This window comes from Hypanus sabinus, chromosome 4 (genome assembly GCF_030144855.1).
Source record: "Hypanus sabinus isolate sHypSab1 chromosome 4, sHypSab1.hap1, whole genome shotgun sequence".
In the NCBI taxonomy this organism is placed as follows: Eukaryota; Metazoa; Chordata; class Chondrichthyes; order Myliobatiformes; family Dasyatidae; genus Hypanus; species Hypanus sabinus.
This window is the reverse complement of record NC_082709.1, coordinates 160,911,673-160,939,051: the sequence shown is the minus strand read 5'-3', so window position 1 is coordinate 160,939,051 and position 27,379 is coordinate 160,911,673. Positions and strand designations below refer to the sequence as shown.

At 39.9% G+C, this 27,379-nt stretch overlaps 2 protein-coding genes across 8 annotated transcripts in view; one reads left to right on the top strand and one right to left on the bottom strand.

Annotated features, from left to right (window-relative positions):
• The window catches only part of cmss1 (cms1 ribosomal small subunit homolog), a 277,146-nt gene that overhangs the window by 113,665 nt on the left and 136,102 nt on the right, over positions 1–27,379 (top strand). The window lies entirely within an intron of this gene.
• filip1l (filamin A interacting protein 1-like) overlaps positions 1–27,379 on the bottom strand; it is a 134,522-nt gene that overhangs the window by 102,014 nt on the left and 5,129 nt on the right. The window contains exon 3 of the mRNA XM_059968620.1: positions 26,505–26,683. Within this exon, the coding sequence (XP_059824603.1) occupies positions 26,505–26,683 (179 nt within the window). The remainder of the gene's footprint in view (positions 1–26,504; positions 26,684–27,379) is intronic.

Genomic DNA, 27,379 nt, shown 5'->3' with positions numbered 1-27,379 from the left:
TATTCATTATTTCAAATGTGGCTGAACTGAGTTTAAATGCAATCAGGATCTTGCAGGAACAGGGAGTGTTCATTTTCTTCCCTTTTTTTTGTTTTGGTGGCTCCACTCAAACGTCAAACTTGTATGAACATAATGATGATGAGTTTTAAATGTGTTAAAATCTTAAAACAGCTGCACTTCAAGCAGATGAAACAATGTACAAAAGAAACATAGCATGCAGAACCTTATGGGTGGAAATATAACTATGTGGGGCTGAGATTATACTGCATCTGACAAGTTATTTATGACCCCTATGTACCTGCACTTATATGGCTTTACGTTATTTAGTAAGATCAGAATAATGATCAGATCTTGTGCTGAGGCACAGAACCTGGAATATCCAGAGTAGATTTTCTGAGGTTAGAGACAGAGGGTTATCCCGCAGTTTTAGATGTCCATGCTATTCAGAGGTGTAAAGATATTCTGCATTATATATGTAAGTTAATTTATAATCTGAAATACCTAAAGTAACTAAACTAAGCAACACACACAAAATGCTGGAGGAACTCAGCAGGCCAGGCAGGATCTGTGGAAAAGAGTAAACAGGTGACACTTCGGGCTGAGACCCTTCATCAGGGCTCGTAACTAAAACCAAGTTTCCTTTACTTTTGCATCCCAATCAACAGACGTCCATTGAAATCAGCATGATCTCAGATCATAAACCAAGACTGACCTAGCATTGGATATGTATAGAAATTTCTGCAGTCTCTTCCAACGAGACTGAACTATTTGAGCGTAATGATAAATGAGGCGTCTTCTGTCACTCAGAAACCGGTTCTTAGCACGAGTGTGTAAATTTCAGAATTTTTTCTGTTTGAATGGCTGAAGGCCAATAGTTCCTGACTACAGCAAACATAATTTAAGCCAAAATATACTGGAGAATCTATATTGAACCTCCATAGATGAATACATTTGTAAGTTAAGAGGACAGTTCATAGATGCATACAATGTTTTGAATTATTTGAGTAGTAAAACAGTATTTTCCTTCCTTGGTAGTCATTGAAATGTTTGAGAGAATCACAGTTTGAATGCTTTGCCGCAGGGAGGGATTGAAGTTGAGAGCATTGTATGCTTTCAATAAAATAAAATAAATATTTGAATGAATAACCACATAAATATTGAGATCTAAGGCTGGGAGCTGGGGAGAGAAGGGTGTAGTGAAGTTAGAAATTGGTAATATGTTAAATTCTGTCAGAGTCAGTAATATAAATGCCCTTATGTGGTACCATAACACAACTTTCATTTTATGTTTGAGGTGAAGTTCAGTTTCCAGAGGTAAAAATCCCTTCAGTTCAAAATCTCAATAATCCTATTGGCCATGCATCAGCTTAGAAGATAGAATTTCCTACATAAACATGCGAAATTCTGCAGATGTTGGAAATCCAAAGCGCAGGGGAACGCAGCTGGTCAGGCAGCATCTATGGAAGTGAATAAACAGTTGGTGTTTCAGGGTGAGACTCTTCTTCAGGACTGGAAAGGAAAGATGCCAGAATAAAAGAGTGCAGGAGGGGAAGGAGGAGAGCTAGAAGGTGGTAGGTGAAGCCAGGCAGGTAGAAAAGGTAAAGGCTGGAGAGGAAGGAATCTTAGTAGGAGAGGAAGGAATCTTAGTAGGAGAGGAGAGTGGACCATAATAGAAAAGGAAAGAGGGGAGGACCCGGGGGAAGTGATAGTCAGGTGAGAAGAGGTAGGGGGCCAGATTGGGGATCAGAAGAAGGGGGGGGGAGTTTTTTTTACCAGAAGGAGAAATTGATATTCATGCCATCAGGTTGGAGGTTATCCAGGTTGAATATAAAGTGTTGCTCCTCCGCCCTGAGGGTGGTCTCATCATGGCACAAGAGGAGGACATGGGCTGCTTTTGGCAAATGACGTAGGTGTGGTTGATGAAGCGGTCCCCCAATTTATACCAGGTTCACCAATGAGGAGGCTGAATTGGGAGCAATGGACACAATAGCCAACCCCAGCAGATCTGCCGGGCGAAGTGTTGCCTCACCTGGAAGGACTGTTTGGGGCCCTGAATGGAGGTGAGAGAGGAAGGAGGTGAAGGGGAGGTGCAAGACTTGGCCTGCTTTCAGGGATAAGTGCTGGGAGGGAGATTAGTGGAGAAAGATGAATGGACAAGGGAAGTATGGAGGGAGTGATTCTTGTGAAAAGCGGAGGGGGAGAAGGTAAAGATAAGTTTAGTGGTAGGATTCCTTTGGAGATGGTGGAAATTGAAGACGATAATGTGCTGTTTGTGGAGGCTCTTGTGGTAGGTAACGACAAGAGGAACTCTATCACCGTTAAGGTAGGGGCAAAATGGCCCTCAGATGTTTGGGAAATGGAGGAGATGCAGCTGAACGCAGCATCAATTGTGGAGGAAGGAATGCCTCGTTCTTTGAAGGAGAAGGATATCTCTGATATCGTGGAAAGGAAAACCACGTCCTGGGAATAGGTGTGATGGAGATAAAGGAACTGAGAAAAGGGATAGCATTTTTTCTGGAGACGTTGGGAAGAAGTAAAGTCAAGATAACTGTGGAAATTGGTAGATATATCAGCAATGTTGGTAGCCAGTTTGTCTCCAGAGTTGGAGACAGAGAGAACGAGGAATGGAAGGGAAGTGTCAGAAAGAGATGAAGTGAATTTAAGGGCAGGGTGGAAGCTGGAGGCAATGTTGATGAAATTGATGTGCTCAGCATGGGTGCATGAAGCAACACCAATGTAGCAGAGGAAGAGTTGGGGAGCATTACCAGGTAATCTTGGAACATGGACTGTTCCACTCATCAGTGAAAAGGCAGGCATAGCAGGGGCCCATGTGAGTTCAATGGCTGCTCTTTGAGTTAGGAGAAAGTGGAAGGAACCAAAGGAAAAATTGTTGAGAGTGAAGACCTGTTTTGCCAGACAGAGGAGAGTGGTGGTGGAGGGGAACTGGTTGCTTCTTTTATTGAGAAAGAAGTGAAGAGCTTTAAGGCCTTCTTGATGAGGGTAGAAGTGTATAGGGACTGGACATCCATGGTGAAAATGAGATGGTCAGGGCCAGAGAATTGAAAGTTAGTGAGGAGCTCGAGAGCATAAGCAGTGTTGTGGATGGAGATGGGAAGAATTTCCTACATTATGTTCAGAGTTTTTAAACAGTTGGCTGAGTTTTTTTAAATGTGATGGTGGCAAACTATCTGGATTTGGAGGGTTATATCACAATCTGCTGTTTGTTAGGGTAACAAAGGGCTGGAACTATACTTCAGAATACTTCCCAGCTATTTGTTTTGTGTTTTTTAAAATTCTGGTCTGCAATTGCTAAATGAGATTCAAACAGCGATGAATACTTAGAAAATAGCAATCAATGCTGTCTGACTTCAAGTTATGCCACTGTCTATGTAGCATATCCAGCATCTGTTAACTATAATACTGTGTAATGGTTTGACAGTCAGGTAAAATTTTTGTCTGTCATTTCTCTGATTCTCTAAAAATATTACTTAAGCTTTAATGATCAGTTGATTATTTAGTGTTATCTGTGGTGGGTCTTAGCTCACAGTATTGAAAACCGTGAAATACAGTCAAAGTATACAGCAGTCTGGCGTCAATCTTGAGCTCTTAACACATAGTCACAAGCATATGTAATCTCCAAATGTGATGCCAATAACAAAAAGGAAATGATTACATTGAGTTACAATGCCACGCACAGAATTAGATTAGTGAACATTGTCAAAGCATTGTGGAAGAAATTAAAAACTGATGGTAAACAGAAAAATGTTTACATAATGATAAACTGTTATGATTAAGTGCGGCACAGTAGACTTCCAAACTGTATTCAAGATTCTGAAAAATTTAAAGTACAGTTACACTCTTCCAAGTGCTAATGATAAGATGAACTTGATAGAGATGGAAATTCAGAGGCTGAGTACCGTGCAGGCGAAGGATCTTTGACTTCAAAAGCAACATTTGAACGGGAGTAGAGAGACACTAAATAAGTAGTCTCCACCTTGATCATTAAATGTCAGAAAAACTGTTGCGAAGGTGTTAATTGGCAAGCTTGAGGGATATTAAACAGGTGATTGTTAGCAGGGGAAAAGGAAAGGCAGATAATTTTGTTGATCTTACAGTTATGAATGGTTTTGACAGAGAGTGGGGGCCCAGTAGAGGTTGATGTGGTCGAGCCAGATCTGATGGTGGATATTCAAATAAACTATGAAAAGTTTATTTCTAAAATTATTTTAAGACCTTTTGGATGACATCAGTAGTAATTCCAGTGAATTGAATTTATCCTGGTTGAATATTAAGGATCGTGGTGGCTAAGTTGAAAATGCCTGAGAACAGGCATAAGGATTTCAAGCTTTGTAGTGCCCAGCGTTGTGCTTACTGATATCAATACAATAATTTCAACTTCCAATTAGTGTGAATTTCTTTCAAAAGATTAAATTATTCAAAGCACTTTCAAGTATATAACAGTGTATTCATATGTTGCTATTCGCAGTACAAACCATATAATTCCACTTACATTACATCACTGTAGCATCAATTTTCCTTTGCGTACATTGCTGGAGCAAGCAGTCCAATAGGTTTTCTCGTGTGTCTCAGTTGTTTAACATGCAGTGGCCTTCCGCAATCATGCCTTTGCAGTGACTGCAGTAAACCTCAGTCTGTCGTTCTGGACCGTGGAAGGTAAAGGTATACAGCATTCTGTTGTGTACAATTCCTTGAACTGAGAGACCAGCAAGATTTAGACACAGGCACAACAGAGCCATCTTTCACTGAGTTAATAATCTTCCAGCAGCAGTTGCTGTTTGGCTCAATGTGTGTCTATGCAGTGTGTGAGCATTACGAATAGCCAGCCCAAGTAGAAGCTAACTTTGCTGTTTAAAAAAAGAGGTGAATTCTGCCGGATTATTTATCGTACTTTCCTGCACTAATCACATTTCTTTGATTAACTTAATATCTAAAAATCTATTGTACTCTGGAATGCTGAATTTCCACAGCTCTTTGGGGTAGGTACTTATAGTGTTTCATTACCCTCTTGTTTTAAGAAACTTCTTATTATTGTAGTCCTGGAGTCCCATCATTTTCAGACTATAACCATGGATTGTCACAATAATGACTAGTGCACGACTTCTTTCCTAACTGCTCTTGGTATCTGTTTGTTCATTTTATGATTCTTATGCAAGCACGCTCAAATTCCTCTGAATACATTATATTCCATTAGCCATGCATTTGCCTATTCACTTGGCCTGTCTATGGCCTTTGGAAACTTATCTTCACCCTCCTCATAATCCACACTGCCATCAAGTTTGTGGTATCAATTAAGGTGGACAAGCCATCGATCCCTGTGCCACCCCATGTGTCACACTCTCTGTCCTTGTTACCCAGACGTAAACCTTCGATTTGCCATTGCTCAGATGTAATCCGTACAAAATGAAGGCATCATAGTTACAGGCCGGATGCTTGTTATTCACCTCTGATTCACTTGTAAGCTTGCTGACAACTAAGGGAGCTGAATTCGTTTTGGTGCTGTTCCAGGACAAAAGAAAAAGTGCTCTACCTGCAAGATGATATACATGCTGTAACTGGGAAAGCCTACAGTCCTTGGTGAGATACACATTCTCTGTGTGCTAATCTCTAGCAGGAGAAAATGAAGTTCATAAGGCAGCTTTTGAACAAGAGCCTCGGTGATCTCCGTTACGCAACAGTTATCTTCACTTGTAGTTAGAGCAAGTTCTTTGCCAATAGCTATCCTATTAGCCATGACGATATGTTTCATGGCATTCCCCAAGATTACAATTGTCACTATCAGCCAGCCATTAAAGGAAGAATGGTCTAGAATAAAATGCTGGTAAAAGATGCCAAAGAAGGGAAAGTGATCTTATAAGCAAGAGATCCCAGCCCCATGAAGAGTGGGAGGAGGTGAGGGAATGTTTAAAAATAAGGAAACAAAATGGAATGTACTTCTGCTATTAATGTTTTATTGATATAATGCAAACTCTCATTGTGCAAATACTATTGTGATTGGAAATAAGCATTTCATATAGGTTCTTGCCGAAACATTTGAAACCAAGCAGCAAAAGACAGGCACGAGTACTTCTGTGAGCAGGTTCATTACTTTTACACAATTCCTTGTAGTCCAGGTAGGAATGTTCCAGCTACCCCTCTTCCTCTAGCTAACTCCAGTTGTTCCAAGGAAGCCTTTGCCCTTATAGCAGTACCTCTTGACATGTCTTCCTAATAATTTTCGACCAATTCATGAACATCGATGATCATACACCACCATCTATCTACATGCTGCTTCCACTTTGCATGTTGGAATCTTTCTCCCTGGTCTGGTTTATAAAGATTGTCCATGGCCTTCTGCTGCTGATGTTTCTGCATGACTGTGGTTGTTGTTAGTTTAGCAGGTTGTTGGGCAGGAAACATATGGGGAAATGAATTTTAAAAGCCTATATTAAATACCTGCTGTAAAACTTGGCAGAATCCCCAGTCTGGAGACATACCCTGAGTCATTTTGCCCTCCCCTGCTCTCTGGGAAATATTATGACTATCGTTTCCTCACAGATGCAATAACCAATAACTTTCAGAAGATGCATACAATGCAAAAACGTGGTTTTAAGCTTTCTTACAACAAGGATAATGGGCTTTATGATAGATGACAGCAAGAAATTCAAATCAGAATGCACAGGATGATTTAGAATGTGTTTGTAGATATAGCAGGTAGCGCCCTGCAATGAAAAATAAAATTTAATTTGAATAGTAGTTGACTAGTTTAAAGTAGATAGTTACATAAAACCATTGAATGTTAAGTTTATCTAAAACGGTCACAAGACTGAGAAATTATATTCATAACCCCAGTGTCCTCTCTTAATTTTATCCAAACCCCTTTCTTTCAAATTGTTGGAAAAAATTACCATCAACCATTTTTGTTTTTGTCCACTTTCTGTTCAAATTCTTTTCCTGTCCATACAAATGAAACTTTCCCAGTTTAGATCATCAAAAATATGTGAAACCTTATTCCTTAGTTTCTCAAACTTCTTTGCGGCTTTTGGCACAATGGATTGCAGTAGTCTCGGTCACAACTCTCCTCATATCATTTGTAATATAACAGGTTTATTCGCCAATAACTTATCTTCCCAGGGTTGCCCAGTTGCTCCATTTTAGATTTGCTGTTATTCCTCGCATCACCATCAACTTTTATATTTGTTTCTATTACATAACTGACCTGTATTAATGTCTGCCCATTCAAGTTGACTTACAGTACTGAAACAGAAGGTGTTTTGCTAAGCCTGTGCCATTAAACTGCATTTAGCCCATATCCCTCTAAATCTTTCATATTCATGTACCTGTTCATGAGCTTTTTAAACAGTCTGTCATTTGCCAACAACTCTATTGCTTTTATTCCACCTTGAATATTCACCTAAATCCAATTCAGCAGTATGCAAATTTAGTGTCTGGATGAAAGTTAGGACTGTTATACCACATTTCCAATTTTTACTAAGACAAAATTTCTTCTTTTTTAAAATATTTCCCTTCTCTGCTGTAGGTAATACTACAGATGTCTTTTTTTTTAAAGAAAGCCACTTTGTCTGCTATAGACGTTAACTTTTCTGGTACCTTTGTTATTCCTATAAATAAAAGTATTAAGAGCTGTTGAAAAATAATAGGCACGTAGAGCTTGTGACAGACCAACCACAATTCCATTGAACAGGAGAAAAGGTTTAACAGACTAGATATCCTATTTCTGCTTCTACATTTCCTCACTTTTAGCTTTGAAGCAATGTTAAAGTGATTGCCATTTATGTTAGAGGATATCAGTTTATGGAAAAAGAAAACCATATCTTGCTAAATGTAAACTGATTAGTTATGACCCAGCTCTGATCAATAAGTTGAAATATGAAATTCTTCAGAGTAACATTAATCTGACATTCCTTTTGGAAAACCAGCAAAAGTCAGCTGTAAAACTCTTTAACCTGTTATTTTTATAATTTATTGCAGGAGTTTCCAACCTGAGGTCCATGGGCCCCTTGGTTAATGGTAGGGGTCCATGGCATAAAAAAGATCGGGAACCCCTGATTTATTGTCCCTTTTTCAGAGCGAATGAGAAAGCAGCATTTTGAATTGCAAACAAAAGGATAACATTTCAAAATTATAACACAGGAAACATGCTGCAATAATTTGTATGTTCACAATTAAATGCAGGATATCTACTTCTTGGCACATTTACGAAGAGTCCATGGAAGGAAGGGTGACAGCCACTCATTGTGCCAAAATACACTGTATGTGATGTTATACAGAGTGATTAAACAAGTTATCAGATATATTGCCATGGATTCAGCACTACCTCAACGTTCTCACACCCAGCTTTTTCCATCTGGAGGTTGTTTTAGGACTGGAAGGAAATAGCAATCACCTTTTCTAATCATCATGGCAACATTACTGAAAGCAGTTGATAAATACTGAAGCACTTTTTTACCATGTACATTCTCCTTGAGAACCTGAATGATTATACCATCACTTATGCTTTCAAAGCATTTTGCTTGAATATGTTTATAGAAGAATTTGAAAGGAATTATATTAATGACTTTTTGGGGTTTAAAAAGTGACTGAAAATAGGGCTATAAAATGAAGTGTGCCAGAAGAGTGGGACCAAATTGCCATCTTATTCATGGCACCTGTGATTCTATATCTTTGTGTATAAATATTAATGTAACACTGGATTTTATTCCAAGAGTTAAGAGTATGAAATGTGTTCTAATAGTGAACTTGTACAAGATGTCAAAATGCCCATAGCTAAAGGTTTTCAGATGACATCAATCAGATGCTTAAATTTGAATTGAATGACTTTCCCTCTTTTTAGGTCTGTGGATATCACCATGAAAGCAGGAGTTTAGAGGGAGAAAAAGTGGGGGGGGGGTGCATTTAGTTGGGTAGGGGAGGAGCCAGTGATAATCTATCTTTAGTTTCTATTTTTTAGTATGATTTAATCTAATCTGCCCTAAGCCTGTGGTTGTGCAAAACTGAAATATCTGAGGGGAAAAATTGTATTGTGAAGCTTTTAGCCTTTTAATGGGGCTTTTTTCTATTTTTGCATTTTCCCCTGCTGGTAATAAATACATCAAAAGGCTTGTGGAATATCAATATTGTCCTTTTTCGTTAAGATAAGTCCAAATGCTATCTCAAGCCCCTGCTTGTTTACTACTGGTTCTTCCTTCACAGTAATAGATAATTTCTTGATCCACAGGAACATATTTGGTTATTTAAAAGCATGTACATTACAGTAAAGCAGGGAGAAAATCTTGGTGAACAAATATCTGTGAGAAAAATGAAGTGTTTAACAACAGTAAAATGAAAAATGGAAGTTTTAATTTTCAAGGAATATTTTGAAATGCCACTTTATAGTAAACAACATGAAACCAGAGAACAGAAATAATAGAAAAATAGACATTAGGGAAATATCCTTTACAATTAAGTATTTGAAATAATTTTGTAGATAGAACAGTGGAGGTAAAGCACTGTTGCTTGTGTTGCTCAAGCTAGAGATGAATTTTTAATGGAAAAAAGGTCATAAACTTGAAGCGTATAACAGGACAGTACAGGACCAGGTCTGTGGTCCACCATGACTGTGCCCACCATAACATCATTCCTACTAATTCCACACGTCTCTTGTCTCTGTCTGTTAAATGCTTTTTGCTATTGAAACTGCTTCTACCAACCCCTGGTAGCACACCCCAGGTGCCCATTCTGTCTATGCCTCTGATAATTCTATATACTCATTCTATGATGCTCTAAGGAAAACAATCTGAGTTTGTCCATCTTCTCCTTATCCTTATCTAAGCCGGGCGATATACTGATAAACCACTTCTGCATCTTCTCTCCTCATTCTTTCTGTATTGTGGCAACAAGAAATGCATGCAATACTCCAAAAGTGCCCAAAGTAAAGTTTCACAGGCTGCATTGTAACTTCCTAACTTTTATACTCAATGCCAAGACTGATAAATGCAAGCACACCATTTGCATTCTTTACGAACCTGCTCATTTGAGGTGCCACTTTCAGAGAGCTAAGGACTTGTACCCCAAGATCCTGCTGTATATCAGTTCCCCCAAGGCTTGTACCATTTACTGTATATCTCATTTTTCCATTTTACCCCCTTAAAATGCAACACTTCACATTTTTCCAGATTGACACCATCTGCAATTTCTTCGCCCAAATTTTCTTTTGATCTATATCCTTCTGTATTCCTAGAATATCAAAATGTGCCTCTCTGATCTCACCGTCATTTATATTCTTCTTGGTGAGTACCAATGCAAGATATTGATTAGGACATCACCATCTTTCTCTGGTTCCAGGTGTAGATCTTCTCCCTGAGTGGATCTACACTTTATCTTGCTTCTCTATTACATCGAATATACGTATAAAATTCCTTGGGAGTCTCTCAGTCCTACTTGCCAAGAGCTTTTCATGGCCCCATGTAGCCCTCCAGATTCCTTATTTAAATTCTTTTCTGCTTTGTTTATATTCCTCAAGGGTTTTGTCTGATTTCAGCATCCTAAATCTTCCATGTGCTTCCTTTTTCTTTTGATTAAACTTGCTATATTTCCTGTCATCCAAGAATCTTGCCATCCATATCTTTCATTCTCACAGGAACATGTTGGTCTTGAACTCTAACCAGCTGGCATGTGAAGGACTCCACATGTCACATAACCTGGAAAACCTTCACACTACTGCAGACAATGTTTTTCTTTCTCAATCTTGCATTACTGTTGTGTTTATTTTGTTGTTTTTACACAAGTGTAAGTTATGTATAATTTATCTTAATTTTAGTTTATATGAACTTTTGTTTGTCCTCATCTTGTAATATACTGTGCTGCTGCTACAAAAAGCTAATTTTCTTGACATTCATACCCTGTGTATGTATGGCTATGACAACACTGAACTTGAACATGTTTGGATTTATCCTTAAACAGATGCTTTCAATCTTCTCTATCCAGTTTCAGCCTAATTGTATTGTAATTAGCTTTTGCAAATTTAGCACTTTCACATGAGGATCAGTTTTATCCAATTCACAACCACCTTAACATGTCCAAAATTATGATCATTTCACTGAATTTGACCTTAGAAACATAGAAAGCCTACAGCACAATAGAGGCCCTTCAGCCCACAAAGCTGTGCCAAAAATGTACTTATTTAGAAATTACCCAAGGTTACCCATAGCCCTCTATTTTTCTGAGCTCCATGTACCTATCCAGGAATCTCTTAAAAGACCCTATTGTATCTGCCTCCACCACCGTCGCTGGCAACCCATTCCACGCACTCACCACTCTCTGCGTTAAAAGAAACAACTTACCGCTGACATCTCCTCTGTATCTACTTCCAAGCACCTTAAAACTGCACCCACTCATGTTAGCCACTTTAGCCCTGGGGAAAAAGCCTTTGACTATCCACACGATCGAGGCCCCTCATCATCTTATGCACCTCTCTCAGGTCATCTCTCATCCTCTGTCGCTCCAAGGAGAAATGGCTGAGTTCACTCAACCTATTCTCAAAAGGCATGCTCCCTAATCCAGGCAACATCCCTTGTAAATTTCGTCTGCACCCCTTTCTAACGTTTCCACATCCTTCCTGTAGTGAGGTGATCACAACTGAGCACAGTACTCCAAGTGGGGTCTGACCAGGGTCCTATATAGCTGTAACATAACCTTTTGACTTTAAACTCAATCCCACAGTTGATGAAGACCAATGCACTGTATGCCTTCTTAACCACAGAGTCAACCTGTGCAGCAGCTTTGAGTGCCCTATGGACTCAGACCCCAAGATCCCTTTGATCCTCCACACTGCCAAGAGTCTTAAAATTTATACTATTTTCTGCCATCATATTTGACCTACCAAAATGAACCACTTCACACTTGAACTCCATCTGCCAATTCTCAGCCCAGTTTTGCGTCCTATCGATGTCTCGCTGTAACCTCTTGACAGCCCTCCACACTACCCACAACATCTCCAACCTTTGTGTCATCAGTAAACTTACTAACCCATCCCTCCACTTCCTCATCCAGGTCATTTATAAAATTCACGAAGAGAAGGGGTTCCAGAACACATCCCTGAGGCACACCACTGATCACTAACCTCCATGCAGAATATGACCCATCTACAACCACTCTTTGCCTTCTATGAGCAAGCCAATTCTGAATCTACAAAGCAAGGTCCCCTTGGATCCCATGCCTCCTTACTTTCTCAATAAGCCTTGCATGGGGTACCTTATCAAATGCCTCGCTGAAATCCATATACACTACATCTGCTGCTCTACCTTCAGCAATGTGTTTGGTCACATCCTCAAAAAATTCAGACTCGTAAGGCACGATCTGCCTTTGACAAAGCCATGCTGATTTTTCCTAATCACATTATGCCTCTCCAAATGTTTATAAATCCTGCCCCTCAGGATCTTATCCATCAACTTACCAATCACTGAAGTAAGGCTCTCTGGTCTATAATTTCTAGGGCTAGCCCTACTCCCTTTCTTGAATAAGGGAACAACATCTGCAACCTTCCAATCCTTGGAACCTCTCCCGCCCCCATTGTTGATGCAAAGTTCATTGCCAAAGGCTCAGCAATCTCCTCCCTCGCCTCTCACAGTAGCCTGGGTCACATCTCAGCCAGTTCTGGTGACTTATCCAACTTGATACTTTCCAAAAGCTCCAGCACATCCTCTTTCTTACTATCTACGTGCTCAAGCTGTTCAATCCGCTCTAAGTCATTCCTACAATCGCCAAGATCCTTTTCCATAGTGAATACTGAAGCAAAGTATTCATTTAAATACCTCTGCTATCTCCTCTGGTTCCATACACACTTTCCCACTGTCACAGTTAATTAGTCCTATTCTTTCACATCTTATCCTCTTGCTCTTCAAATACTTGTAGAATGCCTTGGAGCTTTCTTTAATCCTGCTCACCAAGGCCTTCTCATGACCCCTTCTGGCTCTCCTAATTTCATCATTAACTCCTTCCTGCTAGCCTTATAATCTTCTAGATCTCTTATCATTACCTGGTTCTTTGTAAGCTTTTCTTTTCTTCTTGTCTAGATTTTGAACAGCCTTTGTACACCACGGTTCCTGTACCATACCATCCTTTCCCTGTCTCATTGGAACGTACCTATGCAGAACGCCACGCAAATATCCCCTGAACATTTGCCACATTTCTGCCATACATTTTCCTAAGAACATCTGTTCCCAATTTATGCTTCCAAGTTCTTCCCTGATAGCTTCATATTTCCCTTTACTCCAATTAAACGCTTTCCTAACTTGTCTGTCACTATCCCTCTCCAGTGCTATTGTAAAGGAGATAGAATTGTGATCACTATCTCCAACATGCTTTCCCACTGAGAGACCTGACATCTGTCCAGGTTCATTTCCCAATACTAGATCAAGTACAGCCTCTCCTCTTGTAGGCTTATCTACATATTGTATCAGGAAACCTTCCTGAACACACCTAACAAAATCCACTCCATCTAAACCCCTTGCTCTAGGAATATGGCAATCAAAAATGTTCCACCATGACAACCCTGTTATTATTACACCTTTCCAGGATCTGTCTCCCTATCTGCTCCTCGATGCCCCGTTACTATTGGCTGGTCTATAAAAAAACACCCAGTAGAGTTATTGACCTGTTCCTGTTTCTGGCTTCCACACACACAAACTCAGCAGACAATTCCTCCATGACTTCCTCCTTTTCTGCAGTCGTGACACGATCTCTGATCAGCAGTGCCTCGCCCCACCTCTTTTGCCTCCCTCCCTGTCTTTTCTGAAACATCTACAACCTGGGACTCTTCCTGCCCCTGAGCCATCCAAGTCTCTGTACTGGCCACAACATCATAGCTCCAAGTACTGACCATGCTCAAAGCTCATCTGCTTTGTTCATGATGCTTCTTGCATTAAAACAGACACATGTCAAACAATGGTCTGAGCGCATCCCTTCTCTTATCACCTGCCTATCCTCCGTCTCTTCAGTTCAGTTCCCACCCCCCAGCAATTCTAGTTTAAACTCTCCCCAGTAGCCTTAGCAAACCTTCCTGCCAGGATATTAGTCCTCCTCGGATTCAAGTCCAATCCATCCTTTTTCTACAGGTCATGCTGCCCCAAAAGAGGTCCCAAAGATCCAGAAATCTGGATTTCTGCCCCCTGCTCCAATCTATCAGCCACGCATTTATCATCCACCTGACTCTATTCCTATACTCACTGTCGCGTGGCACAGGCAGTAATCCTGCCTTTGAAGTCCTGCTTCCTAACTCCCTGTAGTCTGTTTTCAGGACCTCCTCCCTTTTCCAACCTATGTCTTTGGTACCAATATGTACCACGACCTCTAGCTGTTCAAGTTCCCACTTCAGGATATCATAGATGTGATCAGAAGCTTCAGGCCTTCATATCCTTTTCTCATTGTTACATTAATGCAGCTGAAAATATATTTTTGGAAGGAAGGGTGAGCTTTAGCCTGTAGTGTACAATTACATGAAGAGAAATGTTTTATAGTCCCGTAGCAGCACTCCTCATGAAGAAGTCAGAGACTATTTTTTAAAAAAAAGCAGAGTCCCTTTTCCCAGTTCTGATGAAGGGTCTTTTATTTGAAGCATTAACTCTGTTTCTCTTTCCACAAATTCTGCTTGGCCTGTTGAATGTTACCAGTATTTTCTATTTTTATATCAGATTTCCAGCATCAGCTGTTTTTTTTTATATTTACATTTTAAAAAACATTGGAAAATAACCTTTTATAAATTGTGTCAGATTGCCTTGGGGAATGAACAGCATACTTATAATGGCAATTTGAGCAGAAATTCCCAAAAAACTGGAAAAGATATTAAGTAAGTGTGTCTAAAATATTAATTTCAAAATAACGTCCATGGGTGTCATTCTTGGAAATGTTCAAATGTTGACATTTGAATAGTTAACTCAACAATTAAGAAGTTTGCTGTAGGATTCCTGCACTAAGTCCAACCATAACAGAATAATGTCATTTGTACTTTCTTAGTTTGAGGGTGAGGCTGTATTTCAGGCATCCAGCTAGGAAAAATAGGTCAGTAACTGGGCACCAACAGCAAACGTATAGGTTAGGTTAAGTTTGTCAATTATTGCAATGCCTACATCGCCCACTGAAAGTGATGGAACCGTTTAGTCTCATACAGGATACTCAGCTCCTCGTGCATAGTCTTTGTTATGTTTCAGTTTTATTTTTTATATTATTACATATTTGAAAATAAGAAGTGATTAACTGTTTTTATGCTGTGATAGGATCTGTTCCAGATAAAGATCCAGTCTTAATAGATTCGACTGTTAAGTGAGAAAACTAAAATGCCACGTTTTCCTTTATCCTACCATCCACGTGACTTTAAGGGTGGTTTTAATGCAGATCTTTTGGTTCAGTTCCATATAGAGAAATAACATGACCAAATCAAACACAAAGATACTAGTAATGACAAAATTTGGAGAAGTTAGTGTACAAAGACCTTTGCTGGAAATCCTGCTGTTCTTCTTTTAAAGTGAACAACTGGACTTGGGAAGCAAAGGAATAATATGACAGTTTGTTGGTGAGACCATATCGAGAAGTGGAGGATGAATGTAGGTAATGAGCATAATTGTACATGATGTCGTGCATTTTTTATGAAAGTAAAGGCAGCTAAACACGTTAGAAAGTAATGTCTAAATGGGCTAGAGAACAGTGAAAATCACGTAGTTTTGGGGTGCTGAAAGATGAGCAACTCAAAACATACATGTGAGTAAATCAGCAAGCAAAGCACTGAAATTTATATTTCAAATAGCAGTATTGAATAATAGAAAAGTAATGTTATATTTGGTTTGAACTTTAGTTGGAATGTCAACATAGACTGTTCTGGTCTCCATTTCACTCAATGAGTGAAGGCAGAATATAAGGGTTACCAGAATGATTCCATACATGTAAAATTGTAGATATCACAAAACAGTGAACAAATTACAGGTTTTGGCCCACATAAAGAGTAAATTGGGGTGGGTGACCTGACTCTAAGGATTGTTTTCTAAAGATAACGAAGGGCAACAATAATTAGTGGCTGTGAATATGTGATAGCGCTCTTAAATCAAAAGTCAAAGTCAAGCTGAGTTTATGAGTTTGCACAGATATAGTGAAAATTATACTTACAGTAGCATCACAGGCATGTAGCATGGCATCAGCAAATTCACAAGAAAAAACATAAATTGGATATTAATTATACAATCTTTACAAGAAAGAATACAAGTGCAAAGTAGTCAAAGTGATATAATATTGTTAAATGGTGGAAGTAACAAATGAAAAGCAAAAATTCTCTATCCAGGCAGTAGTTGAAAGGAATAACCAGCAGATACAATGATATGTGCAGCATATTCTGTCGAGGCATTCGAAACAGAGAGAGACAGAGCATAAAAAAGACGCATTAATGTTGTTTAATAGGAAAGGAGTGGGTGAGGCTTTTGTGGAGCATCAATACAGCATGGTCCTGTTGAGCTGTGAGGTTTGGTTCTGTGCTATGTGCACTATTTAGTTTGTAAAATTGGGAGAGTAATTTAAATATAATGAAGCAAAAATGTTGTGGCTGAGGGCAGTACGATATTTAATTAAATCAAATTTAGGTCTCTTTTAAAGTCATCATGTAAATTACTAAAGCTGTCATTCTGATTCTATGCTTTGCCCATTACTGCCGTAAATAAGGAAGATTTTATCAAGCTAGTAACTGGCACTGAGATTTGCACTGTTCAGGCACTAACTTGATTGCAAAGTTACTGACTACTTCCTTGTAGGAGTTGTTGACTTTGGATGTTTCAAAGTGCTTCACACCTATGAAATACTTATGAAGTAATTCTAATAATTGACAAGCTCAGTGAAGCTTAATGAACTTTTATCTATTGTTGCTTGAGGAAAAACGTTTCCGCTCAGCATTGCAGTAGTTTCTGTCTATTCATTAACTATTGTGCTGAACTGCTTTCCTTATCTGCTGTTACATTGACCAAAAAGTGCTATGCAGTGTGGAATCAGGTGGATCATAATACTTCAAAACGATGTGAAAGCATCAAGTTTGAAAATAAGGCTTTCAATAAAATTGTTTTATGTTGAAGATCAAGTTTTCAAATGACTCATTCCATTACTGACATTCAAGTCCAAACTATCAGCTAACTGAAGTAACTTTGCCTTCTTATCAGTGAATACTTCCCTATTTCGCCAGGACTACAGTGGCTAAGTCAGGATGCACACCCACTCCTCCCTCCTCACCCTGCTGCACCGCTGGGTTGTGTGCTGAGCCCAGTGCTGTACACTCTGCTCAGTTATGTCTACACAGCCAAACACACGGGTAGTAAGACCATTAGACGTGGTTGATTTATTATCCCTCCCAACCCCATTCTCCTGCCTTCTTCCCATATCCTTTGACATCCTGACTAATCAAAAACCTAGCAACTTCTGCTTTAAATATACCCAATTACTTTGCCTCAGCAGCTGTCTGTGCAATGAATTTCACAGATTCACCACCCTCTGGCTAAAGAAATTCCTCCTCGTCTCTTCTAAATGGACATCCCTCTTTTCTGAGGCTGTATCCCTGGTCCTAGAGTCACCCACATAGATAGATAGATACTTCATTGATCCCAAAGAAAATCACAGTAGCATTACAAGTGCACAGATATACAAATATACAAGTATTAGAAGAGAAGAAAGAAAGAATAAAATATAAGTTACCACAAACAGTCTAACAGGAGAGAGTCAACACTTCCCCGGCTATAGGTTGACTCATTATAGAGCCTAATGACTGAGGATAAGAATGATCTCTTATAGTGCTCTTTGGAGTAACGCAGTTATCCTAGTTTATTACTAAACGTGCTCCTCTATTCAGCCAAGGTGGCATGCAGAGGGTGAGAAACATTGTCCAGAATTGCCAGGATTTTCCGTAGTATACTTTGTTCTACCACAGTCTCCAGTGTGTTCAGTTTGACTCCTATAACAGAGCCAGCCTTTCTAATCAGTTTATTGAGCCTGTTACCATCAACTATGTTGATGCCATTTCCCCAGCTCACCACTGCATAGAAGATTGTACTGATGACAACAGACTGGTAGAGCGTGTGAAGGAGAGGCATGCATACTCCAAAGGACCTCAGTCTCCTCAGGAAGTAGATGAGACTCTAGCCTTTCTTGTACACAGCCTCTGTGTTGGTGCTCCACTCAAGTCTGTCATCCAGGTGCACCCCCAGGTACTTGTAGGCTCTCAGCTATGTCAATAGTAACAGGAGGCAGTGCAGTCTTTGTCTTCCTAAAGTCCATCACCATCTCCTTTGTCCTACTGATGTTGAGCTGCAGATGATTCAGCTTGCACCGTTTGAGGCCCCATTGTTGCTTATAGTCATGTCTGACACACAGCTCTGAAGCCACACAAACTATGGTCTGCTGGTCAGGTAGTCCATTATCGAGGATACAATGGAATTGCTAACCTGCATTGAATGGAGATTTTCCCCCAGCAATGAGGGCTGTTATGGTATTGAAGGCACTTGAGAAATCAGAAAACATCCGCTTTATCTAGAACTTTCAATATTCAAAAGGTTTTGATGAAACCGCCCCCCCCCCCTCAAATTCATCTAAACACCAGCGAGTACAGGCCCAGAGCCAACAAATACTCCTCATATATTAACCCTTTCATTTCTAGATTCATTACTGTGATTCTCCTCTGGACCCTCTCCAATGCCAACACATCTTTTCTTTAATAAGGGTCTCAAAACTGCTCACAGTGCAGTCTGATCATACCTTATAAAACATCAGCATTATATCCTTGCTCTTATATTCTAGTTCACTCAAGATGAGTACTAACATTGAATTTGTCTTCCTTACCATTAACTCAACTTGCAAGTTAACCTTTAAGGAATCCTGCAAGAGGGCTCCCAAGTCCCTTTGCACCTCTTATTTTTTTTAACTTTCTCCCGATTTAAAAATAGTCTATGCTTTTATTCCTTCTACTAAAGTGCATGACCATACACTTCCCAACATTATGTCCCATCTGCCACTTCTTTGCCCATTCTTGTAATCTGTCTTGTTCTTCTGCTTTCATCCGGCCTCTTTAATACTACCTGCCCCTCTAACTGTCTTCATATCATCTGCAAACTTGGCCACAAAGCCATCTCAATTCTGTCATCCAGATCATTGACATATAATGTGAAAAGTAGTAGTCCGAATACCAACCCCTGCACAGCCAACCAGAAAAAGCCTTTCCCCTCTTTGTCTCCTGCCAGTCAGCCAATCTTCTATTTATTCCAGTGTCTTTCCTGTAATACCATGGGCTCTTATCTTGTTAAGCTGCCTTATGTGTGGCAGCTTGTTAAAGGGCTTCTGAAAATCCAAGTAAACAAAATCCCACGATTCTCCTTTGTCTATCCTGCTTGTTATTTCCTCAAAAGATTCCAACTGATTTATCAGGCATGATTTCCCCTTAAGGAATCTATGCTGACTTTGGCCTATTTTATCATGTGCCTCCAAAAACCTCATCCTTAATAATGGACTCCAACATTTTTCCAACCACTGAAGTCAGCCAAACTAGCCTATAATTTCCTTCCTTCTGCCTTCCTCCCCTCTTAGACAGTAGAGTGACATTTGCACTTTTCCAGTCCTCCAGAGCCTTTAAAGAATCTAGTGATCCTTGAAAGATCATTACTATTGCATTGATAATCTCCTCAGAGATTTGGAGTATATTTATTATCAAAGTATGCATGCAGTATACAGCCCTGAGATTCTTCTTCCCAGAGACAGGCTCAAAACAAAGAAAACTATGGAACCCATTCAAAGGAAACACAAAAAAAGAACAAATTGCGCAAGCAGCAAAAAACAGGCAAGAAACATGGAATATAAAACATCAAGCGGCAAAGTCTTAGAAACAGTCTAGGAATATTCACTGTAGCTCAGTTCAGTTCAATTTAGCACTGTTGTTTGTTGACAGCAGGCCGCGGATCCAGTCTGCCCCTAACAAAATTTTACAAAATAGCAATGAAAAAAGGAAATCAGAAACATATTCAGCATAAACTTTAGAGTCCCCTAAAAGTGAGTCCAATCCAGAAACCTCATTGATTAAAACTTGCGCAGGCAAGAGCCAGGACACTAGCACCTTCCTCCAGCAGCACCGAGCGAAAGGGAGAGAGAGACTGGTCAAACCCAGGCAGATGGTGCTGAACACATGCTCGCCCTCTGCTCTCCTCCTCGTTGATTTCAATCTTGATTGATGCTTTAACCTCTGAGAAATGGAGTCAATCATAGGCTCGTGCCCCATCTCCAGGCTTGTTGGCCTCCAGACCGCACACTGTGCTGGAAACCTCACCAAAGTCTCTCAGAGACAGCAAAGCACCAAATTGCTCAATTGGTTCAAAAACACACCATGGAAATATAAATTACAGGTTCCAATTGCATGTAAAAGCTTAGAAGCAGAATCGTGTTCAAAAGAAGTCAATGAAGTAAAATGAGTAGTTTCATGAACTGTCTGATGGATGTCACCTTTGATCATGTCGCTCACTGGCGCCATCTTCTTTCGACCTCTTTCAGAACCCTGGGGTGTAGTCCATCTGGTCCAGGTGACTTAACTATCTTCAGACCTTTCAGCTTCCCAAGCACCTTCTCCTTAGTAACTACACTGCTGAATTTCTGGGATACTACCACTGTCTTCCATAGTGAAGACCGACACAAAATAGTTAATGAGTCCATCTGCCATTTCTTTGTCCCTCATTGCTACTCTCCAGCATAATTTTCTAATGGTCTAAAATACACTCTGACCTCTTTTTTACTTCTGATATATCTGAAAAAACTTTTGGCCTGCTTTTTATATAATTGGCTAGCTTATCTTCATACTTCATATTTTCTCTCCTTATGTCTTTTTTATTTGCCTTCTGTTACTGTTTAGAAGCTTCCCAATCTTCTAACTTCCCACTACTTTTCGCTATATTTTATGCCCTCTTTTCCTTTCATGTTGTCTTTGACTTCCCTTGTCAGCCATGGTTGAGTCATTCTCCCTTTAGAGTACTTTGTCAGCACCTTTTGAATTGCCCCGAGAAACTCGAGCCATTTCTGTTCTGCCGTCATCCGTGCTGGTTTCCCTTTTCAGTCAACTTCGGCCAGCTCCTTTCTCATGCTTCTGTAGTTTCTTATTCTCCACTGTAATACTGATACACCTGACTTTAACTTCTCCCTCTCAAATTGCAAGGTGAATTCTATCCTATTACAGGCACTGTCTCCTTCAGGTTTCTTTACCTTAAGCTCCCTAGTCAAAACTGGTTCATTACACAACACCCAATCCAAAACTGCCTTTCCCGTAGTGGGTTCAACCACAAGCTGCACTACAAAAGCAATCTCGTAGGTATTCTACATATTCCCTCAGTTGCGATTCAGCACCAACCTGATTTTCCCAATTTACCTGCATATTGAAATCCCCACGAATATCATAACATTGCCCTTTTTATGTGCCTTTTCTTTCTCCCATTGTTATTTGTATTCCACATCCTAGCTGCCTTTCGGAGACCTGTACATAAGTTGCATCAGGGTATTTTTATGCTTACAGCTTCTTAACTCAACCCACAAGGATTCTACATCTTCTGATTCTATGTCATTTCTTTCTAAGGATTTAATTTCATTTTTCAGCAACAGAGCCACCCTGCTCCCTCTGCCTACTTGCCTGTCTTTTTGATACAATATGTATCCTTGGATGTAAAGTTCCCAATTATGAACTTTTTTCAGCCATGACTCAGTGATGTCCACAACATCTTACTTGCCAATCTCTAACTGTGCTACAAGATTATTCTGTATACTGTACTACATTCAAATATAACACCTTCAGTCTTGTATTCATCACTCTTTTCAATTTTGCCCCCATGTTACATTTCATCTCATCCCACTGGCTGCAATCTTGCCCTATCATGTGCCTGTCCTTCTTCATAGTCTCACTACACAATGCATCAACTTGTATACCAATTGCCCCATCCTCAGCCCTATTACTCCAGTTCCCGTTCCCCTACCAAATCCATTTTACCCCTCCCCAGAAGTCTAATAAACATGCCTGCAAGGATATTGGTTCCTCTTGGGTTCAGATGTATCTTGTCTTTTTTGTATAAGTCATACTTTACCCAGAGGAGATCCTAATGATCCAGAAATCTGAGACCCTGCTCCCTGTGCCAATTCCTCAGGCACACAGTCATCAGCCAGTTCATTCTATTCTTACCCTCACTGGTCCAGGGTATAGGCAGTAATACAGAGATTACTACCCTAGAGGTCCTGCTTTCTACCTAACTCCCTATATTCTGTCTTCAGGACTTCATCCCATTTCCTACCTGTGTCATTGTTACCTGTATGTACCAAGACTTCCAGCTGCTCACCCCCCTCCTTTAGAATCTGAAGCATTCCTGATTCTGGCACCTGGCAAGCAACATATCCATGTGTCTCTTTCATGCCCACAGAATCTTCCGCCTGCTCCTCTATCTATGAATCCCCTGTCACTACTGCTCTCCTCTTCTATTCCCTTCCCTTCTGAGCCACAGAGCCAGAATCAGTAATCTCATTGTCAGGTTCGTGACGGCACAACCCTGTTGGGGCTTATTACCAACTATGATGAGACTGTCTACAGAGAGGAAGTGAAAGAGCTCAAGCCCTGGTGCCAGGCAGTTAATCTCTTCCTCAGTGTCAGTAAGATGAAGGAGATGGTTATTCATATCAAGAGAACTTGCACTGTTTGACTGCTCTTCATGTTGGTGGCACAGCAGTGGAACCTGTGAGCAGTTTCAAACTCCTGGGAGACATCTCACACAGTCTTTCATGATCCCAGAGAACATCCTACACAACCAAAGCTGCTCACAGGCAGAGGAGAGCTGGACTATGCACATCTATACTCTCGACCTTCTACAGATGCTCAGTAGAGAGCATCCTAATATGCTGCATTACAGCATGGTATGAAAACTTGCACCGCAGCTGACAGAAAGGCATTACAGCAGGTAGTCAAAATTGCCCAGTGCATCACTGGGCATGCACCAGCCTGCCCGCCATCAAGAGCACAAATGCAGAAATATGCTGAACAAAGGCCTGCAGTATTAGCAGTGAATGGGTGTTTCTCGGAATGGCAGGTGGTGACTAGTGGGGTGCCACAGGGCTCGGTATTGGGACCACAGCTGCTTAAATTTACGTCAACAATTTAGATGAAGGCATTGAGAATAACATCAGCAAATTTGCTGATGATACTAAGCTGGGTGGCAGTGTGACATGTGATGAGGATGTTAGGAGAATTCAGAGTGACTTGGATAGGCTGGGTGAATGGGCAGATACTTGGCAGATGACGTTTAATGTGAATAAGTGTGAGGTTATCCACTTTGGGAGTAAGAACAGGAAGGCAGATTATTATCTGAACGGTGTAGAGTTAGGCAAGGGAGAAATACAAAGAGATCTAGGAGTCCTTGTTCATCAGTCACTGAAGGTGAATGAGCAAGTGCAGCAGGCAGTGAAAAAGGCTAATGGAATGTTGGCCTTTATTACAAAGGGAATTGAGTGCAAGAGCAAGGAAATCCTCTTGCATTTGTATAGAGCCTTGGTGAGACCACACCTGGAGTATTGTGTACAGTTTTGGTCTCCAGGTTAAGGAAGGACATCCTGGCTGTAGAGGAAGTGCAGCGTAGATTCACAAGGTTAATTCCTGGGATGTCTGGACTGTCTTACGCAGAGAGGTTAGAGAGTCTGGGCTTGTACACGCTGGAATTAAGGAGATTGAGAGGGGATCTGATTGAAACATATAAGATTATTAAGGGATTGGACAAGATAGAGGCAGGAAATATGTTCCAGATGCTGGAAGAATCCAGTACCAGAGGGCATGGTTTGAGAATAAGGGGTAGGTCATTTAGGACAGAGTTAAGGAAAAACTTCTTCTCCCAGAGAGTTGTGGGGGTCTGGAATGCACTGCCTTGGAAGGTAGTGGAGGCCAATTCTCTGGATGCTTTCAAGAAGGAACTAGATATGTATCTTATGGATAGGGGAATCAAGGGATATGGGGACAAGGCAGGAACCGGGTATTGATAGTAGATGATAAGCCATGATCTCAGAATGGCGGTGCAGGCTCAAAGGGCAGAATGGTAGACTTCTCCACCTATTGTCTATTGTCTATAATATCATGAAGGATCCTACCCGTGCTGCTCACGGATTGTTGGTCCCACTGCCATCAGGGAGGAGGCTACAGGGCATGCATAGCACAACCACCAGACTCAAAAACAGTTACTTTCCCCAAGCAGTATGGCTTATCAACACCTCCACCCACTAACTCACCCTACCAGGCCGTCCGTCACCACTATATTATCATTTCCTGTCAGATACACCTTATGTACAGACCCTAGCACTATCTTATGGATGTATAATAAATCTAACTATATAAGCTATCTTATTTATTTATAGTTGTTTTTATTATTGTGTTTTTTATGTGCTGAATTGGATCTGGGATAACAATTATTTATTGTTCTAGAAATGACATTAAAAATTCTCAAACCTTGAGTCTAATTGTAGACAGGCAGTCCTGTCAATCAGATCCTGTGCTTAAAAGTTATGTAATGTAAAATTTTAACTTGCAAATTGAACAGTTTAGTAACAAATATCTTGATTTTTAAGAAATTACATGTTATGCTTTAATTGACCTTCAGCTTTCAAAGTTAATAGTAAACTTCCTTAGTTTTGAATTCAGGTAGACACATGAAAGCGCGAATTAAATGTAATTATGTTTATTTTTGCCCTGAAGTGATGGCAAATATAATCAACAATCATATTTTGCTTATTTCAGTTACAGTAATATGATTGTCACGCTCAGCTGGTTCATTTTGGAAATTCACTTGCAAACATTTATTCTGAAATTTGTGAATACAGTAATACTGTTAATCCAGCATGCTCACAAATGAGTCAGAATCAGCACTAATATCACCGGCTTATGTCATGAAGTGTTGTAATGTTGTGGTAGTAGTACAATGCAATATGTGATATTATAGCGAAAAAGTAATGTGAATTACAGTACGTATGTATTTATATTAAATAGTTAAATAAGTAGTGCCAAAAAAAATGAAAGTAAGAAGTAGTGAGGTAGGGTTCATGGGCTCAATGTCCATTCAGATTGCAGAGGAGAAGAAACTGTTCCTCAGTCATTGAGTGTTTGCCTTCAGGATTCTGTACCTCTTACCTGATGGTAACAATGAGAAGATTGCATGTTTTGGGTGATGGGGTCCTTAAAGATGGATGCTGTCTTTTTCAGGCTCTGCTCCTTGAAGATGTCCTGGGTGCTATGGAGGCTAGTGCCCATGATAGAGCTGACTAATTTTACAATTCTCTGCAGATTTTATGGATTATTGTATGTTAGAATGTTAGATTATTGGAACTTGGAACATGCTTTTCATTTACCTGTCTAAGATGTTATGCATTCAAATAATAATTTTTCCAATGGACTGATAGGTTTAAAGGGAGCATAGAAAATATGGACCCTAGTGTCTGGTGTGTCAGAGGGAACATCGACACTAGTGCCTGGTGTGTGAGAGGGAACATCGACACTAGTGCCCGGTGTGTGGGAGGGAGCATGGACACTAGGGCCTGGTGTGTAAGAGGGACCATGGACACTAGGGCCTGGTGTGTTAGAGAGAACATGAACACTTGTGCGTTCGTGCACATGTGAGATGGAACATGTGTATGAGCACCCCAGTGTGCAAACAGAATGTGGATAGGAAGCTAGGGCTCTGCTGAGTTTAAAGTGTATGTGGGAACCTATAATCAGTGAGTAATGTGCCAAACTATTGGAATTTCTAAATAGTTTGATTGTGGATTATCGGTGTTCTACTGCATTGAGTTTCAATCTGGTGGACTCCGTGTTTATTTGAAAATATTTGTGCAGACCAAATTTAAAATAATTGTTTTCCTGTTCATAAATTCCAATCACTAATCAGCTGCAAAGACTGAACACAGAATTTATCTTGTTTTTGAGCAGTTCAAAAGGAATAGAGCTGTGCCTGACGAAGGGTCTCAGCCTGAAACGTTGACTGCTCCTTTCAACAGATGCTGCCTGACCTGCTGAGTTCATCCAGCTTGTTTGTATGTGCAGTGTACTTTGTGTTTAATAGAGCTATGAATTTGTGAGAATAGCTTGCCAAGTGAAGAATTTCTATGTCTAACAGAATTTCTACCACACTTCTATTCATGTCCCAGGATTTGAATTACATTGAAGTCATATCTAGTTTTGCTAGAAGTTTCAGAACAAAAGCATTTAACGCTCAGTAGGATCCTTGTTCTCCAAATGGCATGCGACATTGACAAAGGATTAAAGGTGTCTCAAATGTAATCCGGGAGAGGTTTACAATAACAAATATAAATATTACAAAGCATCATATACATGTTCTGCTAGAATTAAGTACTGCAATGGTTGCCAGTACATGCTGATGCTGGAATTTCACTGCTTATCAGGGATGCATATCAATGGAGTTCAGAATACATTTTTGCTAACTTACCGTTCACGCTCTTGTTCAAGGAGGTTGGTGAATTCATCACTCTTTTCCATGTATTCCACATGCTTCTTTTTCTCATCTTCCAAATCATCTACTGTCTGTTTGTGAGATCTTTCTACCAGGAGAAGTTGCTCTAACATCCGCCTGTGAGTTTCCTTCTGTTTTTCAACCAGTTTGTCAAGCTTCAGTTAGGAAAAAAAAGTGTGATTATGTACCTTGAAGTCATTAATTACAAGTATAACTAGTGAAAAATGTCATTATGAAGCTCAAGTGTCATAAAAAGTTTTATTTGCAACATTTTATAACTATATCAATCAAAGGAGAAAGCAAGTTTATGATCCTGTTTCCTCTACAAAGAACACTTACATGAGGTTGTATGTGTTAGTCACACTAGGATTTTACTAGGACTGGTTGTAATATTGTTTTGGACTAACAGTCAACAGCAGAAGACTTGGTTTATACATAAGAAGTAACTATTGAGGCAAGGTGACTGTACCATTGACACTGTTCCATTTAAGGGAGCTTTTAACAACCACATCGTAATGAGCACTAATCACGTATGAGTAAACAAAAGTATTCTGTGCATATATAATGAGCAGTCATCATAATGAAACGCTGAGGAAGATCAACTAATCTTGGCGGAGACTGAATATCTTTTTGGTGTTGATGCTGTGAAACTTGTTTTTAAATGATGTTTATTGATATGACAAATTAAATGAAAGATTCTTATGAAATTAAGTTTGTCTGGAATATGTTTGTCTACTCTTACTGCCATAAATCCCTGATACATTTTGCTGCTTGTCTTTATTCATTTGTCAACCATAACTTTCTTTAAAAGAAATTTTAACTCCAGTGCTATGGAGGGCTATGGTGGCCCA